The 18,258-nt window shown below is 40.1% G+C and overlaps 1 protein-coding gene across 20 annotated transcripts in view; it reads left to right on the top strand.

The window, feature by feature from the left end:
* The window catches only part of PHTF1 (putative homeodomain transcription factor 1), an 85,857-nt gene that overhangs the window by 62,259 nt on the left and 5,340 nt on the right, over positions 1-18,258 (top strand). For 11 of the 20 annotated variants that reach the window (XM_060413001.1, XM_060413018.1, XM_060412964.1 and 8 more), the window contains 4 exons: positions 6,130-6,285; positions 7,364-7,459; positions 8,157-8,282; positions 8,825-10,562. In XM_060413001.1, the coding sequence (XP_060268984.1) occupies positions 6,130-6,285; positions 7,364-7,459; positions 8,157-8,282; positions 8,825-8,845 (399 nt within the window). In that variant the 3' untranslated portion in view covers positions 8,846-10,562. Of the gene's footprint in view, positions 1-6,129; positions 6,286-7,363; positions 7,460-8,156; positions 10,563-18,258 lie in introns of those variants that run through there. The other 9 variants (XM_060413000.1, XM_060413006.1, XM_060413010.1 and 6 more) reach the window with 4 other exon arrangements.

Below are 18,258 nucleotides of genomic sequence, written 5' to 3'. Positions count from 1 at the left end.
TTTTGTTTGTCCTTTCTCTAGTTGCTTTATGCATGAGGTTAGGTTGTTAGAGATTTTTCTTCTTTCCAAAGGTAAGCTTGTATCCCTCTAAAGAACTGATTTTCTGTGTCTGATAGGTTTTGGATAATCGTGTTTTCTTTGTCTCTAGGTATTTAAAATTTTTTTCTCTTTGATTTCTTCAGTAATCCATTGGTGGTGGTGGTGGTTATTTTTATATTGGGGAGAACTCAGTCACATAGCTATACCTAGTTACAATCAAGATTGAGGAATGGATTCTAGCCTGTTCAAATTGAAAGGGGGGGGGGGGCCCTGTTTGAAAAAGTAGGAAAAAAGTGCTGTTAATGATACCAAAATATAAAGCTTTTACTTTTCTTCTGTGGTTTCTCTCTCTCAATTTGTCATAGTGTTTTTGTTTAATTTTTTGAAAGTTGTAGTATAATTGCTTGACAGTGTCATGTTAATTCCTGCTGTACAGCAGTGTGAATCAGCTCTGTGTCTACGTACATTCCACATTGGTTGTTTAGTAGCATGCTGTATAACCTGCATGTGACTGTTGTTTTTTTTTTTTTTTCTCATGTAGTTGATTTCTAATCTTACAGTGTTGTGGTTGGAAAAGATGCTTGATATAATTTCAATTTTCTTAAATTGGCCAAGGCCTGCTTCAGGGACCAGCATGTGATTCATCTGCGAGAGTGTTCCATGTTCACGTGAAAAGAATGTGCATTCTGCTGCTTTCAGATGGAATGCTCTGTAAATATCAGTTAAGTTCATCTGAGACATGTACACACTGCTGTATTTAAAACAGATAACCAACAAAGACCTACTGTGTAGTACATAGACTTGTGTTCAATGTTATGTGGCAGCCTGGATGGAGGGACAGTTTGGGGAGAGTGAATACATGTATATGTGTGGCTGAATCCATTCACTGTTCACCTGAAACTGTCACAACATTGTTAATTGGCTATACCCCGGTACAAAACAAAAAGTTTAAAGAAGTGTCAGTTAAGTCTATCTGGTGTAATGTGTCACTTAAGGGCTATGTTTTCTTGCTGATCTTCTTTCTGGATGATCTGTTTAATGATGTAAGTGGGGCATTAGAATCCCCTATTATTGTGTTACTGTCAGCTTCTCTTTTGATGTCTGTTAACATTTGCCTTAAATATTGAGGCACTCCTATGTTGGGTGCATATGAATACACAGTAGCTACACCTTCTTTGATCGACCCCGTGATCATGATATAGTGTCCTTCTTTGTCCCTTGTAACAGTCTTTATTTTAAAGTCTGTTTTGTCTGGCATAGGTATTGCTACTCCAGCTTTTTGATTTCCACTTGAATCAGTTCAGTTCAGTTGCTCAGTCGTGTCAGCTCTTTGTCACCCCATGGACCTGCAGCACACTACCTTCCCTGTCCATCACCAACCCCTGGAGCTAGCTCAAACCCATGTCCATTGAGTCAGTGATGCCATCCAACCATCTCATCCTCTGTCATCCCCTTCTCTTCCCACCTTCAATCTTTCCCAGCATCAGGGTCTTTTCCAATGAGCCAGTTCTCATCAGGTGGCCAAAGTATTGGAGTTTCAGCTTCAGCATCAATCCTCCCAATGAATATTCGGGACTGATTTCTTTTAGGATTGACTGGTTTGATCTCCTCGTAGTCCAAGGGACTCTCAAGAGTCTTCACCAACACCACAGTTCAAAAGCATCAATTCTTCAATGCTCAGCTTTCTTTATAGTCCAACTCTCACATCCATACATGACTACTGGAAAAACCATAGCTTTGACTAGATGGACCTTTGTTGGCAAAATAATGTCTCTGCTTTTTAATATGCTGTCTAGGTTGGTCATAGCTTTTCTTCCAAGGAACAAGCGTGTTTTAATTTCATGGCTGCAATCACCATCTGCAGTGATTTTGGAGCCCAGAAAAATAAAGGCAGCTACTGTTTCCCCATCTGTTTCCCATGAAGTGATGGGACCGGATGCCATGATCTTAGGTTTCTGGATGTTTAGTTTTAAGCCAACTTTTTCACTCTCCTCTTTCACTTTCATCAAGAGGCTCTTCAGTTCTTTGCTTTCTGCCATAAGGGTGGTGTCATCTGTGTATCTGAGGTTACTGATATTTCTCCTGGCAGTCTTGATTCTAGCTTGTGCTTCATCCAGCCTGGCATTTTGCATGATGTACTCTGCATATAAGTTAAATAAGCATGGTAGCAATATACAGCCTAGACATACTCCTTTCCCGATTTGGAACCAGTCTGTTGTTCCATGTCCAGTTCTAACTGTTGCTCCTTGACCTGCATACAGATTTCTCAGGAGGCAGGTAAGGTAGTCTGGTATTCCCATCTCTTTAAGTATTTTCCACAGTTTGTTGTGATCCACACAGTTGAAGACTTTGGTCTAGTCCATAAAGCAGAAGTAGATGTTTTCCTGAAACTCTTTCTTTATCGATGATCCAACAGATGTTGGCAATTTGATCTCTGGTTTCTCTGCCTTTTCTAAATCCAGCTTGAACATCTGGAAGTTCATGGTTCAAACATACTGTTGAAGCCTGGCTTGGAGAATTTTCAGCATTACTTTGCTAGCATGTGAGACGAGTACAATTGTGCAGTAGTTTGAACATTCTTTAGCATTGCCCTTCTTTGGGATTGGAATGAAAACTGACCTTTTTCATGACTTGCATGGATTACCTTTTGCCATCCTCTCACTTTCAGTCTAAATATGTTTCTAGATCTGAAGTGGGTCTCTTGAAGACAGCATATATATTGGTCTTATTTTTGTATCCATTCAACCAGTCTTTTTTAATTGGTACATTTAATCTGTTTATATTTAATTATCACTATCTATGTTCTTATTGCCATTTTTAAAATTGTTTTGAATGTGTTTTTGGAGATATTTTTTTTCCTCCTCTCCTCTTGTTCTCTTGTGATTTGTTGACTATCTTTAGTGTTGCCTTTGGATTCCTTTTTCTTTTTTGTGTGTACATCTATTTAGGATTTTTGGTTTGTGGTTACCATGAGGTTTTGGTATAGCAGCCTATAGCTATACAAAATTGTTTTAAGTTGTTAATCTCTTAATTTCAAATGCATTTTAAATAGCCTGCATTTGTACTCTCCTCCCCACACAGTTTCTGGCTTTAATATTATATTTGTGTGCGGGTGGTTTTGTACCTTTACTGGATGAGCCTTTACTGATGAGCTTTTCATTTCATAATTTTCTTGTTTCTAATTGTGGCCTTTTCTGTTTAAAGAAATTGCTTTAGCATTTGTTTTAAATCTGGTTTGGTGGTACTGAATTCTTTTAGCTTTTGCTTGTCTGTAAAGGTTTTGATTTCTCCATCAGCCACAATATAGAGCCTTGCTTGGTAGTCTTGGTTGTAGGTTTTTCCCAATTATCACTTTAAATATATCATTTATATTATAAGGCCACACTCCCTTCTGGCCTGCAGTTTCTCCTGAAAAATCTGCTTATAATCTTATGGACATTCCCTTGTATGTTATTTGTTGCTTTTCCCTTGTTGATTTTCATATTTTCTCTGTCTTTAATTTTTGTAAGTTTGATGACTGTATGTTTCAGCATGTTCCTCCCTGGGTTAATCCTGTATGGGATTCTGTACGCTTCCTGGACTTGGGTGACTGTTTCCTTTCCCATGATAGGAGAGTGTTCAGATACTTTTTCAGGCCTTTTCTCTCCCTCATCTCCTTCTGGGACCCCTGTGAAGCGAATGTTGGGGCATTTGACATTGTCCCAGAGGTTTCTTAAATTGTCCTCATTTCTTTTCATTCTTTTGTCTTTATTCTATTCTGTATCTGTGATTTCCTCCATTCTATCTTCCAGCTCACTGATCCATTCTTCTGCCTCATTTATTCTTCTATTGATTCCTTCTAATGTGTTTTTCATTTCAGTTATTGTATTCTTCAGTCCTGTTTGGTCGTTGTTTATATTTTCTGGCTCTTTGCTAAAAACTTACTGCTCTTTGAGCCATTCTTTCTGAGTTCTTGGGTCATCTTTACGACCTTTACTTTGAACTCTTTATCAGGTAGATTGCCTGTCTCCAGTTCCCTTAGTCATTCCTCTGGAGTTTTACCTTGTGCCTTCATCTGGAACATATTCCTTTGCTGTGTCATTTTGTTTAAATTTTTATTTTTTATTTTGTTTTAAACAACAATTTACTGTTTATTTTTTTATTTTAGAAACTTTAAATTTGGGGCTGCGCTGTGTCCTCATGGCTGCTCGTGGGCTTTCTCTACGTGCGGGGAGTGGGAGGTACTCTTTAGGTGTGGTGTGTAGGTTTCTCATCGCGGCGGCTTTTCTCGTGGAGAACGGGCTCTCAGCACGTGGGCCCTAGCACTTGCAACATGTGGGCCCAGTAGTTGAGGCTCATGGGCTCTAGAACATACAAGCCTCAGTAGTTGTGGTGCATGAACATAGTTGTTCTGAGGTATGTGGAATCTTTCCAGATGAGGGATCAAACCTATGTCCCCTGTATTGGCAGGTGGATCCTCAGCCACTGGACCCTCAGGGAAGTCATCTGTTTTTTTGTTATGTATGTAGTGGATTAGTTACATTTCTTGACCTTGGCGAAGTGACCCTCTGTGGGGGATGTCCTGTGTGTCCCAACAGTACTCTCCCACCTATCTTGTTACCCAAGGGCCAGGGACCCTGGTCTCAGCTGGTCTCAGGGTGATTTCTGACCTGTGCTTGCAGAATTAGTTCCAGAGGCTGTGGGACTGTGGTTTTCTTGCTTCTGCTATCCCTCTGGTTGTTGAGACTGGTCTACAGGCTTGTGCAGGCTTCCTGTGGGAGGAACCAGTGTCTGCCCACTGGTGGGTAGAATGGTTGCTGGCTCTCTGGTGGGTCAGGCTGTGTCACGGGGCGTGTCTCAACATGGCTGTGGGCTCAGGAAGTGTTTAGGCAGCCTATCTTTTGATGAGTGGGACTGTGTTCCACCCTCTCGGTTGTTTGGCAAGAGGTGTCTCAACACTGGAGCTTATAGGCTGTTGGGTGGGGCCAGGCGTTGGTGCCAAGATCCAAAGCGAGATGTTTACCTCCAGTCAGAGTTCACATCCCTGTGAATACTCCCTGATATGTCAGCTGCCAGCTTTTATGACCCCAGGAAGAGCCACACCACTCCCTCCTTCCCTAGGAGACCCTCCAGCAGCAGCTGGGAAGTCTGTCCCACGCTCCTACAAAGTCACTGCTTTTGCCCTCAGTCCCCTTCTGTGCACCCTCCATGAGTGGAGTTTCTGTTTCCCCCAGTCCTGAGGAGCGCCAGCAGTCAAGCCCCATTGGCCTTCAAAGCCAAAAGTTCTGGAGATTCCTCCTTGCAATGCCAGGTGCCTAGGCTGGGCAGCCTGGGGTGGGCTCAGAGCTCTCTTTTGGGAGAACTTTTGTGATATAATTATTCTCCAGTTTGTGGGTCACTCACGGGGGGGATGTGGAATTGGATCATAGTTATGATCGTGAGTGTGCCCCTCTGTCATCTTACTGTGGTTTCTTCTTTATGTCTTTGAATGTAGAATATCTTTTTTGATAGGCCCCAGTCTTTTTATTGATGTGATTTTGGTGTGCTTGTGAGAGGAGATGGACTTGAGTTTCTTTCACTCTGTCATGTTATCTCCAGTCCTCCTTGTTTTGGGGGGGGAAAAAAAAAGGCAAACCAAAAAACTTCTACCTGAAAGCTTGACACATAATAGGCATTTGATAACTGGTGGCTGCTGCTGTTATTCAGATCCTAGAGTGGGGTGAAGAAATGATCCTCAGGATTTTCTAGTCGTGTAAGTGGAATGGGCAGCAGGTTTTAGGGGGCCCTGCTAGTCAAATGCAAATTTAACACTTTGAAAAATGGCCACCATGTAATTGTGAGTGGGCACACTTGTGGTTAAAGAGCTTGGAAATGCATTTGTCTTATTTCACTTATGTTTTCTTCCTTCGTGATTTCCAAATGCTTCCTGTCCCTTATGCAAAGAAGAAAATGTAGGGAAGCTTAGAGAAATTCATAATACTTTGAGTATTAAAACTTCTGCTCTGAGTATTAAAATGGTGGTATCTTGTAAATGTTTTTAAAACGGTAAAGGAGCAATTACAGTAATTAATACAAGTGAAAAACTTACCTTTTTTCTGGTCTTATTCATAGGTACTCCGTGGACATAAAACTTTCCTAAATGATGCTTATAATTGGGAGTTTTTGATCTGGGAATCAGCTTTACTACTTTTCTTACTGCGCTTAGCCTCATTGGGGTCTGAAACCAATAAGAAATACAGCAATGTCTCAATATTACTTACTGAACAGGTATTGACTGGTCCTTGATAGTTTGATTCAGTGGTTAGAAATGGTATAGTAAGATTCATGCAGAAGATTCAGGGTTGAGTCTAGATTCTCTCACTTTCTAGCTGTGTTAGCTTATACCTTACAAGTCACTCTGCAACCATATAGTTGTTTTGTATATAAAATGAGGATACTATCTTCCCCACCTGCTCCCAGGACTGGGTGCTGTGCTTCCTTGCTCAGTTGTGTCTGACTCTTTATGACTCCATGGACTGTAGCCTGCCAGGCTCTTCTGTCCATGGGGATTCTCCATGCTACTTCACAGTATAAAGATTATTTTTGGTGGTGGTAATGGAGCATGCTTTTAATCTCATGTTCTGTGTCAAGCTCTTTAGAGTACCTGTCATTTAAGTATGTTTAGTAAGCTGCTTGACTTTCTTTTCTGTCATTCATAGAATACATTCAGTGTTTGAAAAATACTTGCTCTTTAGTATGTGAGTAGATATAATGATTGAGAAATGTTTCTTATGAATATAAAGTAGTATAGAGTTAGTTTTTTGTTTTTAATTTCATGTTTATCCATAAGTTTTAAAATATATGATATCATTAGTGTTTTTTCTGGGGGGGTGGGGCGGAACTTAGAATTATAGTGAAAAATTCTTACTGTAAGGGAAGAAACAAGGAATTAATAAGTTAAAAGTAGCTGTCCTATCTTCTTCCGTTCCATGAATGTTTGATAAGGATGTTAGAGTTTTGAGGGGATACCAAGATGAATAAGATATAGTTTTTGAACTCAAGGAGTTTACATCTTGTTAAAATTAATATAAAATTTTCATTGTTTTGATAAATTGCTTCATCATCATTTTTTATTCACTAAATAGCCTTTTTCCCCCCACTGATTAGGGATGGGGGTTGGGTATGTGACATATGCGCTCTGTAAAAATAGCTACTAGAATTTCAAATTTTATTTTAGTTGAAAATATTGCCTTCCAAATCTGCCATATTGAATGCAATATATATGTGTGTGTGTATATATATATACACACGTACATATACATATCTTTTATATGACATTTGCCCTAATCTCTATTCCTTCCCTTAGATTAATTTATATCTTAAAATGGAAAAAAAGCCGAATAAGAAAGAACAGCTTACCCTAGTAAACAATGTGTTAAAGCTATCCACCAAGTTGTTAAAAGTAAGTAATGCCCTGTGATGCATTTTTATTACCATTCAATTAAATCAATGCTGCACTTCTTGGAAAGGACCTTAGTAATAGATAAATGCTGGGTAGATTGAAAATACAGACTTGATAGTTGGGGTTAATGACTCTATGAGAAAAGTTTCCCAACTTATTACCCAAGTTCTAATCATTGCTGTTGTCTGTCACATTTGAAAATTGCATTAAAAAATCACAAATTACATATTGTGTGAATCCACCTTTAAAAACTTAGCTAGTGGAAAACTAGGTGAGAGCCCATTTCAGGTGTTTATTTATTTACATTATTATTTTTAAAATTTTAAATTATTATTTTAAATTGATGTATAGTTGATTTACAGTGTTCCACGTGTACAGCAAAGTGATTCAGTTATATATATACATGTGTTCTTTTTCTGATTCTTCTCTATTATAGGTTATTGCAAGATATTGAATATAGTTCCCAGTGCTATACAGTAGGTCCTTATTGTTTATCCATTTTATATACAGTACTCTGTGCTGTTCATTCCAAATTTATCCCTCCCCCTCATTACAGGGTCTTTTGAAGGTAGCTATTGAACATCAGGAAAGAGGTCTTAAGCAGTCATCCTCACCCAAGACTCAAAAAACAGTCTGATAATCACTGATAGCTACTGTGGAATCATGTGTTTCATCTCAGCTCTTTCATGTTTTTTAGGAGCTGGACACCCCATTTAGACTCTACGGACTGACAATGAACCCCTTAATCTACAATATCACACGAGTGGTTATCCTCTCCGCAGTCTCAGGTGTTATAAGTGATCTTCTAGGATTTAATATAAGAGTAAGTGAGATTACCACTCTGTAGCATCTGCCTTATTAGTCTTAAAACTTGCTAGTATGTACAATAATCTTTAAGCTTCCCAGTGTGCATGTGTGTGAGAGAGAGAAAAGGAGAGCTAGTGGGGGAAGGTGGGATGGAGGGAGAGAGTGGCTGGCATGGAAATGATTCTTCAGGCAGAGAAGTAAGCATTTGAAATAGACCTTCAGCTTAGAGTTTCTCATTTTATACAAGCACAATAGACTATGCTCTTGAATGGAACAAAAAGTCAAGTTTGAATCTCATGTCAGTTTAATAGCATGGGCTGGGGTGGCCTCTGAGCTAGGGAAATGTACAGAGGCAGAATGAAGGAAAACTAGGCACCCCCATGAGCTGCAGTATAGCAGTTTTGATCCTGGAAATTTTTAATGTTTTTTTTCTCTACGATGTTCTGTGGTTGCTATTGCCAGAGTTGATACTGTTTTCTTGTGTAAATGGTTCTTGGCTTACATGTAAGTGTACCTATCAACCCCAACTAACTGATTTTGGTGATTTTCTTTTCTTAGCTGTGGAAAATTAAGTCATAAGCTGAGTCATGTGCCTGGACTCTCTCCCCTTGCTGGCATCAGTGCTTACCCCATTAAGGAAAGAGATGACTGCAAAACCATGAGACACCCACCTGCTTGTTCATACGCAGAGGTGCCCTCAGCTCTCCTAATCTAATGAATCGTGTTTTCAGAGGAACAGATCCTTTTCCAACTGGGCGTGCATGCTAAAAACCTGTATTTTCATGGTTTTCAAATAGTATGAATAGTCAGGAGACTGAAGACTGTTGTGTTATAGTAACTTAAGGGACAACTTTTTAAGTTAGGAAATTTATTCTGGGCATTTCAATGCTGTGACAGTTATATCTACTGGAAATAGTCTTTTGGGTAACTATGGTAGATGCCCAAAGCATGGAGCAAAATCCTATATTGGAAATACGCAAATTCAGTACTTTTCTATTACAGTCTATAGAATTGGATATTTCATTTCTCTATCAAAGAGAGATCAAGTTTAAACTATTTTAGGTTGAACCTGAATAAAAGAACTTTATTGGAGAATTTCAGTTTCTAGGCTTTTTTGTTGTTGAAAGAAAAAATAACCTTTAAACTGTGATTTTCTGTGAAACTTTGGAGAAATTTTCAATTAGTTTATAATTTTGAAGTTAATCCTAATAACTGTATAGTTGTTGGTGAAACAGTCATGCATATAATATAGCATGTAATTCCGCATAAGACATTTTTCTATGCACACTTGTCCATGTTCACCATCCAGTATGTCTTCCGTTTTGAACCATCTGAGCTGTTTCCCATCACAGTACTAAGTGAAGTGTTCAGTTTGTTGTGCAACTCAATGAATGTATTTAATTCATTACATTACTGTACCCTCAGTAGTCTCAGGCCTTCAGTGTCTATACTGAGCCAAGCTGTGCCATTGATGATTTGGGTTCTCTTATCTGCATCCCCTGTCACACTTAATACATACACAGATGTTAATGAAAACTAATAATCTCCATGTAATTCCTGCTCATTAAGTTACCCACTTTGAAGAATCTCTTGAGGCAAATAGAAAGCACACAGATCTTAATGACAAGACCTTGTGAATATTTGAATGGGAATAATTAAGAAGCTTTTTTATTACATGTGAAGTATGTCCATGCAAAATCAGTGTATCATTTATACATACCCTTATATGGAAGGAAGATTTTTTAGGTTTAAAGATGAATTTCTCGAATCCAGGGATTGAGTTCAGACCTTTCTGGATTTATATCCTTGGCTATGCTACACATTAGCTTCATAGTCCAAGGCAAGTTACTTAACATTGTTGCACCTCAATTTCTTACCTGTGTAATGGGGATAATAACTACCTAATAGGGTTGTTAAGGTCAAATGAGGTTATCATGTAAGGTACTTAGCATGAAGTACTTAACCCTTGGTAAACCCACACTAACCATTTGTAATTACTGTTTAAAACCCTTTAAAAATCTTTTGCTGACAGATTTCCTAACTGTGAAGATAGAAACATAGAGGGCAAGATAACTGAACTAGAAGTGGATTACCAAAAGTTTGCAGCCATTCTAAATACTGCATGAGAGTTGCAATTTTCTTTTTTTAAAGTAAAACCCCTTTATAGTGATTTACCTTTGGAAGGAACTGATCTGTAAAGGCACTTCAGTGTTTTGACAGGTGACTCAATAGAAATCATAAGGAACAAGAACGATTATCTCAAAGCCAAGATTGAGCAGCCCTGTGCAGATTTCAGGTGAAGAAAGCGGATGCCTTTATCTTTTTTCTCCCACAAAAACACTGTTCTATTTCTATTTGAATTTTTTACACGTTGAATTCTTTAGTTTAAATGCAGTATTTAGAACTGTTTACTCCTGTGGGTTGTTTCAGTTGTGGTTCTGATGGTTTATAATTGGTTTAAGTGATTTTTCAGGTGGGTAAATTTTTCTGTATGTGTACTTGCTCATGTCAGAAACCTGAAAATCGCTTTTCTGTCTGCGCTGGGCCCTCACTGTGGCACGCAGGCTCTCCATTGCAGCGCTCCAGTGTCCTCTCGTGCGGCTTCCTCTGGCTGCCGCTTGCAGCCTGTCTCGCTGTGGTCTCTAGAGCACCTGGGCTCAGTGGTCTCAGTGCAAGGGCTTAGTTGCCCCGTGGCACTTGGGATCTTCGTTTCCTGCCCAGGGATCGAAACCACATCCCGTACATTGGAAGGTATATTCTTAACCACTGGACCACTAGGGAAGTCCTGGCAATCATTTTTGACTCTTGCCTTTCTCATACCTCACATCCAATCACCAAGTCTTTGAATAATTATCTTTTAGATGTTTTTCTAATCAGTCCATTCTTTTCCATCCCCATTTTTACCACCCTCATCTGAGTTAATATCTTCTGTTTTTGAACAGGATTCTGCTTTTCTGCTCTTCAATATACATGGCATCCCTCTTTCCCATACCCACCTATTCATCTCAAAAACTAATGTGTAATTTTTGAAATGCAAGTCTTATCATTTAGAATCTACTAATGGCTTAGTATTTCTTTGAATGTAAAAATCTGAAATCTTTTTAGCAAGGTATAGGCCTTCCTTTGGAGAAGGCAATGGCATCACACTCCAGTACTCTTGCGTGGAAAATCCCATGGATGGAGGAGCCTGGTAGGCTGCAGTCCATGGGGTCACTAAGAGTCGGACACGATTGAGCGACTTCACTTTCACTTTTCACTTTCATTCATTGGAGAAGGAAATAGCAACCCACTCCAATGTTCTTGCCTTGAGAATCCCAGGGACGGGGGAGCCTGGTGGGCTGCTGTCTGTGGGGTCGCACAGAGTCGGATACGACTGAAGCGACTTAGCAGCAGCAGCAGCAGCAGCAGGCCTTCCTTGTTGAGAAATATTTTTGAATCTTTATGTTTGAAAGGTTTTTGCTGGGCGTAAAATCCCAGTTTTAGAAATGTTGTTACTCCACTGCCTCCTGAGTTGCATTGCTTCTGACAAGACGTCTGTTGTCATTCTCATCTTTGGTCTTCTGTGTATAATGTCTCTGTTTTTCAAACTCTGGCTACTTTTAAGGTTTTTATCTTTTTCATTGAATTTGTGCTATTGCTAATGTGTATTGCTGTAGTTTTTTTTTTAATGTGTGTGTGTGTGTGTGTGTGTGTGTGCTTGGGATTTGTTGCACTTATTGGGTCTCTTGATTTATAGTTTTCATAAAATTTGGGAAATTTTTAGCTGTTTTTTTAGAAAAACTTATTTTTTAATTGGTGGAAAATTGCTTTACAATTTTATGCTGGTCTCTGCTATATAACAGAGTGAATCTGTCATACATGTATGTCCCTTTCCTCCCCCCACCCCTCCAGGTCATCACAGAACACCAGGCTAGGTTGCTGTGTTATTGAAGTGTATCTGCACCCCGTTCTCCCACCTGCTTCTGAGCTTCCACCTCACAGATGTGTCAGGCTGCTTGAGGTTGTCCTGCAGCTTACTGATGCTCTACATATTGTCCCAGTCTTCTGTCTTCAATTTTGGATAGTTTCTGTTGCTGTGCCTTCAATAATCTGTTCCAATTTTGCTGTTAATCTTATGTGGTGTATTTTGTCTGCAGAAGTTTGATACTGCTCTTTTGTTTTCATATCTGTCTGTTATGTCTGTCTTTAATATGCTCTTTCTTTTCTCTACATTGTTTTTTTTCTACATTGTTTTCATAACATTTATAATAGAAAAAGTAAATAAGAACATTAAAATAGCTATCATCTATGTCATTCTGTGTTTTTTTAAAATTAAATTTTCTTCTCATGTTGGGTCATTTTTCCTGCTTTTTTACATGCTTAGTAATTTCTTATTGGATGTGAATTTTAACATTGTTGGGTGTTGGGGTTTTGTGTGTGTGCCTTCTTTATTCTTGAGCTTTGTTTAGAATAGAGTTAAATTAATCAAACAGTTTGATCATTTTAAGGCTTGCTTTAAAAGCTTTTGTTAGGAGGGCCAGTTCAGTTCAGTTCAGTCACTCAGTCATGTCCGACTCTTTGCTACCCCATGAATTGCAGCACGCCAGGCCTCCCTGTCCATCACCAACTCCTGGAGTTCACCCAAACTCATGTCCATCGAGTCAGTGATGCCATCCAGCCATCTCAATCTCTGTTGTCCCCTTCTCCTCCTGCCCCCAATCCCTCCCAGCATCAGAGTCTTTTCCAATGAGTCAACTCTTCACATGAGGTGGCCAAAGTACTAGAGTTTCAGCTTTAGCATCAGTCCCTCCAAAGAAATCCCAGGGCTGATCTCCTTCAGAATGGACTGGTTGGATCTCCTTGCAGTCCAAGGGACTCTCAAGAGTCTTCTCCAACACCACAGTTCAAAAGCATCAATTCTTTGGCACTCAGCTTTCTTCACAGTCCAACTCTCACATCCATACATGACCACAGGAAAAACCACAGCCTTGACTAGACAGACCTTAGTCGGCAAAGTAATGTCTCTGCTTTTGAATATGCTATCTAGGTTGGTCATAACTTTTCTTCCAAGGAGTAAGCATCTTAATTTCATGGCTGCAATCACCATCTGCAGTGATTTTGGAGCCCCAAAAAATAAAGTCTGACACTGTTTTCACTGTTTTCCCATCTATTTCCCATGAAGTGATGGGACCAGATGCCATGATCTTGGTTTTCTGAATGTTGAGCTTTAAGCCAACTTTTTCACTCTCCTCTTTCACTTTCAAGAGGCTTTTTAGTTCCTCTTCACTTTCTGCCAAAAGGGTGGTGTCATCTGCATATCTGAGGTTATTGATATTTCCCCCAGCAATCTTGATTCCAGCTTGTGCTTCTTCCAGCCCAGCATTTCTCATGATGTACTCTGCATATAAGTTAAATAAGCGGGGTGGCAATATACAGCCTTGACGTACTCCTTTTCCTATTTGGAACCAGTCTGTTGTTCCATGTCCAGTTCTAACTGTTGCTCCCTGACCTGCATACAGGTTTCTCAAGAGGCAGGTCAGGTGGTCTGGTATTCCCATCTCTTTCAGAATTTTCCACAGTTGATTGTGATCCAGACAGTCAAAGGCTTTGGCACAGTCAATAAAGCAGAAATAGATGTTTTTCTGGAACTCTCTTGCTTTTTCCATGATCCAGTGGATGTTGGCAATTTGATCTCTAGTTCTGCCTTTTCTAAAACCAGCTTGAACATCTGGAAGTTCATGGTTCACATATTGCTTAAGCCTGGCTTGGAGAATTTTGAGCTTTGCTTTACTAGCATGTGAGTGAGTGAAGTCACTCAGTTGTGTCCGACTCTTTGTGACCCCATGGACTGTAGCCCACCAGGCTCTTCCATCCATGGGATTCTCCAGGCAAGAATACTGGAGTGGGTTGCCATTTCCTTCTCCAGGGGATTTTCCCAACCCAGGGATCGAACCCAGGTCTCCCACATTGCAGGCAGACGCTTTAACCTCTGAGCCACCAGGGTAGCCCATGAGTGCAATTGTGTGGTAGTTTGAGCATTCTTTGGCATTGCCTTTCTTTGGAATTGGAATGAAAACTGACCTTTTCCAGTCTTGTGGCCACTGCTGAGTTTTCCAAATTTGTTGGCATATTGAGTGCAGCACTTCCACAGCGTCATCTTCCAGGATTTGAAACAGCTCAACTGGAATTCCATCACCTCCACTAGCTTTGTTTGTAGTGATGTTTTCTAAGGCCCACTTGACTTCACATTCCAGGATGTCTGGCTCTAGGTGAGTGATCACACCATTGTGATTATCTTGGTCATGAAGATCTTTTTTGTACAGTTCTTCTGTGTATTCTTGCCATCTCTTCTCAATATCTTCTGCTTCTCTTAGGTCCATACCATTTCTGTCCTTTTTTATCGAGCCCATCTTTGCATGAAATGTTACCTTGGTATCTCTAATTTTCTTGAAGAGATCTCTAATCTTTCCCATTCTGTTGTTTTCCTCTATTTCTTTGTATTGATCGCTGAGGAAGGCTTTCTTTTCTCTTCTTGCTATTCTTTGGAACTCTGCATTCAGATACTTTCATCTTTCCTTTTCTCCTTTGCTTTTTGCTTCTCTTCTTTTCACAGCTATTTGTAAGGCCTCCTCAGATGGCCATTTTGCTTTTTTGCATTTCTTTTCCATGGGGATGGTCTTGATCCCTGTCTCCTGTACAATGTCACGAACCTCATTCCATAGTTCATCAGGCACTCTTTCTAATCAGATCTAGTCCCTTAAATCTATTTCTCACTTCCACTGTATAATCATAAGGGATTTGGTTTAGGTCATACCTGAATGGTCTAATGGTTTTCCCTACTTTCTTCAATTTCAGTCTGAATTTGGCAATAAGGAGTTCATGATCTGAGCCATAGTCAGCTCCTGGTCTTGTTTTTGCTGACTGTATAGAGCTTCTGCATCTTTGGCTGCAAATAATATAATCAATCTGATTTCAGTGTTGACCATCTGGTGATGTCCATGTGTAGAGCGTTCTCTTTTGTTGTTGGAGGAGGGTGTTTGCTATGACCAGTGCATTTTCTTGGCAAAACTCTATTAGTCTTTGCCCTGCTTCATTCCGCATTCCAAGGCCAAATTTGCCTGTTACTCCAGGTGTTTCTTGACTTCCTACTTTAGCATTCCAGTCCCCTATAATGAAAAAGACATCTTTTTGGGGTATTAGTTCTAAAAGGTCTTGTAGGTCTTCGTAGGACCATTCAACTTCAGCTTCTTCAGCATTACTGATTGGGGCATAGACTTGGATTCCTGTGATATTGAATGGTTTGCCTTGGAAATGAACAGAGATCATTCTGTCATTTTTGAGATTGCATCCAAGTGCTGCATTTCAGACTCTTATTGACCATGATGGCTGCTCCATTTCTTCTGAGGGATTCCTGCCCGCAGTAGTAGATATAATGGTCATCTGAGTTAAATTCACCCATTCCAGTCCATTTTAGTTCACTGATTCCTAGAATGTTGACGTTCACTCTTGCCATCTCCTGTTTGACCACTTCCAATTTGCCTTGATTCATGGACCTGACATTCCAGGTTCCTATGGAATATTGCTCTTTACAGCATCGGACCCTGCTTCTATCACCAGTCACATCCACAGCTGGGTATTGTTTTTGCTTTGGCTCCATCCCTTCATTCTTTCTGGAGTTATTTCTCCACTGATCTCCAGTAGCATATTGGGCACCTACTAACCTGGGGAGTTCCTCTTTCAGTATCCTGTCATTTTGCTTTTTCATACTGTTCCTGGGGTTCTCAAGGCAAGAATACTGAAGTGGTTTGCTATTCCCTTCTCCAGTGGACCACATTGTTTCAGCCTTAAACCACGTGCTTTTTTCCACAACTGATGCAATATCTTTCTGAGCACTCTACATGTTGCCCTCTTCGTGATGGGGTTTTCTCAGTTTGACTGTAGGAACATGAACTATTCCCAGCTCAGGAATTTTTGGCGTGATTATTTTTGGTGGTCCTTCCCTGCTGAGTATTTCCTTGTGCTGATGCCTACTCACCTGAAGACTTGAACTCTCAGCACATTTTTTTGACCTCTCCTCTGCAGCTGTCTTCTCTCTGGTACTCTGCCTGCTATTTCTAGCTGTTCTGGCCTCCCCAAATTCTTAACTGTCACCTCAACTCAGCAGGACTGCTTGTTTGGGTTTGGGTTCCCCTTCCTGCACTGAAGCCTGGAAACTGCCTTCAAGTAATCTGGGGTAGTCATGGGGCTCACCTCATTTAATTCCATTAACCTCTTACTGTCTCTTGTCCATCATCTAACACTCATTTTTTTCATGTGTATTTTTCCTTTTTTTTTTTTTAAGTTGTCTAAGGTGGGAGAGTAAATGTTTTCCCCACCTTAGTAAATGGAACAAAGTTTACTTAATTGCTCAAGTCAAAGAGTTAGGGTTTATTCTTGGTTCCTCTCTTTTCCTTCATATCTAATCTACCACCCGGTCATGCCGATTCTGTATTTTCATAGCTAATAGACTAAGTATTCTTCGTGGTCACCTGGATTACTATGTTCCCTTCCCATTCTTGCCTCCTACAGTTGGTTCTCTAATGTGAATGAGCTTAGAAATATGGAGACTTGATCAGTCCTACTTAAACTCTTCCTGGCTTTCCTGTACTGGCCTCCAAGCCCCCTCATTTCAGGCCTGCCTCCCTTTCCAGCTTCACCTCCTCAGTGTCTGACAGGCACACTCCCTATGTTCCTTCAGTACACTGAGTTCTTTCTTGTTTCAGACTGTGCCTGGAACATGCTTTCTTAAGTTCTCCCCTAAATGGCTTCTCAGCTGTCAGTTCCTTAGCAGGACCTTCTCTTGTTAAAGTAGTTCCCCATCTTACCCTTGTTATCAGGTATACAGCTCTGTCCATTCTTCATGGCACTTATCAAAATCTGATTATTTTGTTTACCTTTTGCCCCTTGTTTCTGTCCTTCTCCATTCGGTGTAAGTCCCTTAAGGCAGGGATTTTTTGTTGTTTTTCACTCCTAGGTCCCCAGAATGCAGGAGAGTACCTGACCCCATAATAGGTATATAATGTAAATGTGTAGGATGAATAGATGTAATTTTTGTTCGTTTTTTTCTGTTAGGATGGAAGAGTTGTGCTCTTTGTGCTTCATTAATTCCTATATGGTAATTTCTAGAAACTTGGACTTTTGATCCACCAAAAGGAATCATACTTTAACATTTACCTGTTACTGAGAAATTAAACTGAGATGTAAAAACAGAACTAGATTATGCCATTCATACATTTGATTGAAATATTAATAACTGTAGATGGATAAGAGAAATACCTGTTCACTTACTTTTATAGTTTGTTGTTTTGGGAAAGAGTCTCTCCTAAAATTGCCATGGAGGGGTAACTTCAAACTCCCTAAATCTGCACATTATGCTTCATGTATAATACAACCACCTTGAAAAGCTGAATAACCAGATACTTTCTTAATTGGGGTATGGTTTTCCTGACTTTCAGAGACAAGTAGAAAAATTCTAAATACCAGGCTGTCCTACAAAGTAAAGGTTATGGGCGGGTCTGTTTTTGGTTCATTGTATCTAGAGGTGGGGCTTCCCAGGTGCTGCTACTGGTAAAGAGCCCACCTCCCAATGCAGGAGACATAAGAGATGTTGGTTTGATCCTGGGTCAGGAAAGTCCCCTGGAGGAGGGCATGGAAACCCACTCCAGTATTCTTATCTGGAAAATTCCATGGACAGAGGAGCTTGGTGGACTACAGTCTATAGGGTCACAAAAGGTTGGTCACGACTAAAATGACTAAGCACGCGGCTAGAGGTCAGCGAACCTGTGCACTCCACAAACAACTTTCAAATTAATAAGATTCATTTTAGAAATGTCTTAGATGTACACACTCTAATGGGGCAAATGGGTCTAATTCTCCAAATATAGTGTATGACTTGGGATTATCAGGAAGTAAATTCATTATCAAGAAGTAAACTCCAGGAGATGGTGAGGGGCAGGGAGGCTTGGTGTGCTGCT

Source organism: Ovis aries, chromosome 1 (assembly GCF_016772045.2).
Source record: "Ovis aries strain OAR_USU_Benz2616 breed Rambouillet chromosome 1, ARS-UI_Ramb_v3.0, whole genome shotgun sequence".
Taxonomy (NCBI): Eukaryota; Metazoa; Chordata; class Mammalia; order Artiodactyla; family Bovidae; genus Ovis; species Ovis aries.
Note: the sequence above shows the minus strand (reverse complement) of the source record. Positions and strands in the feature narration are given on the sequence as shown.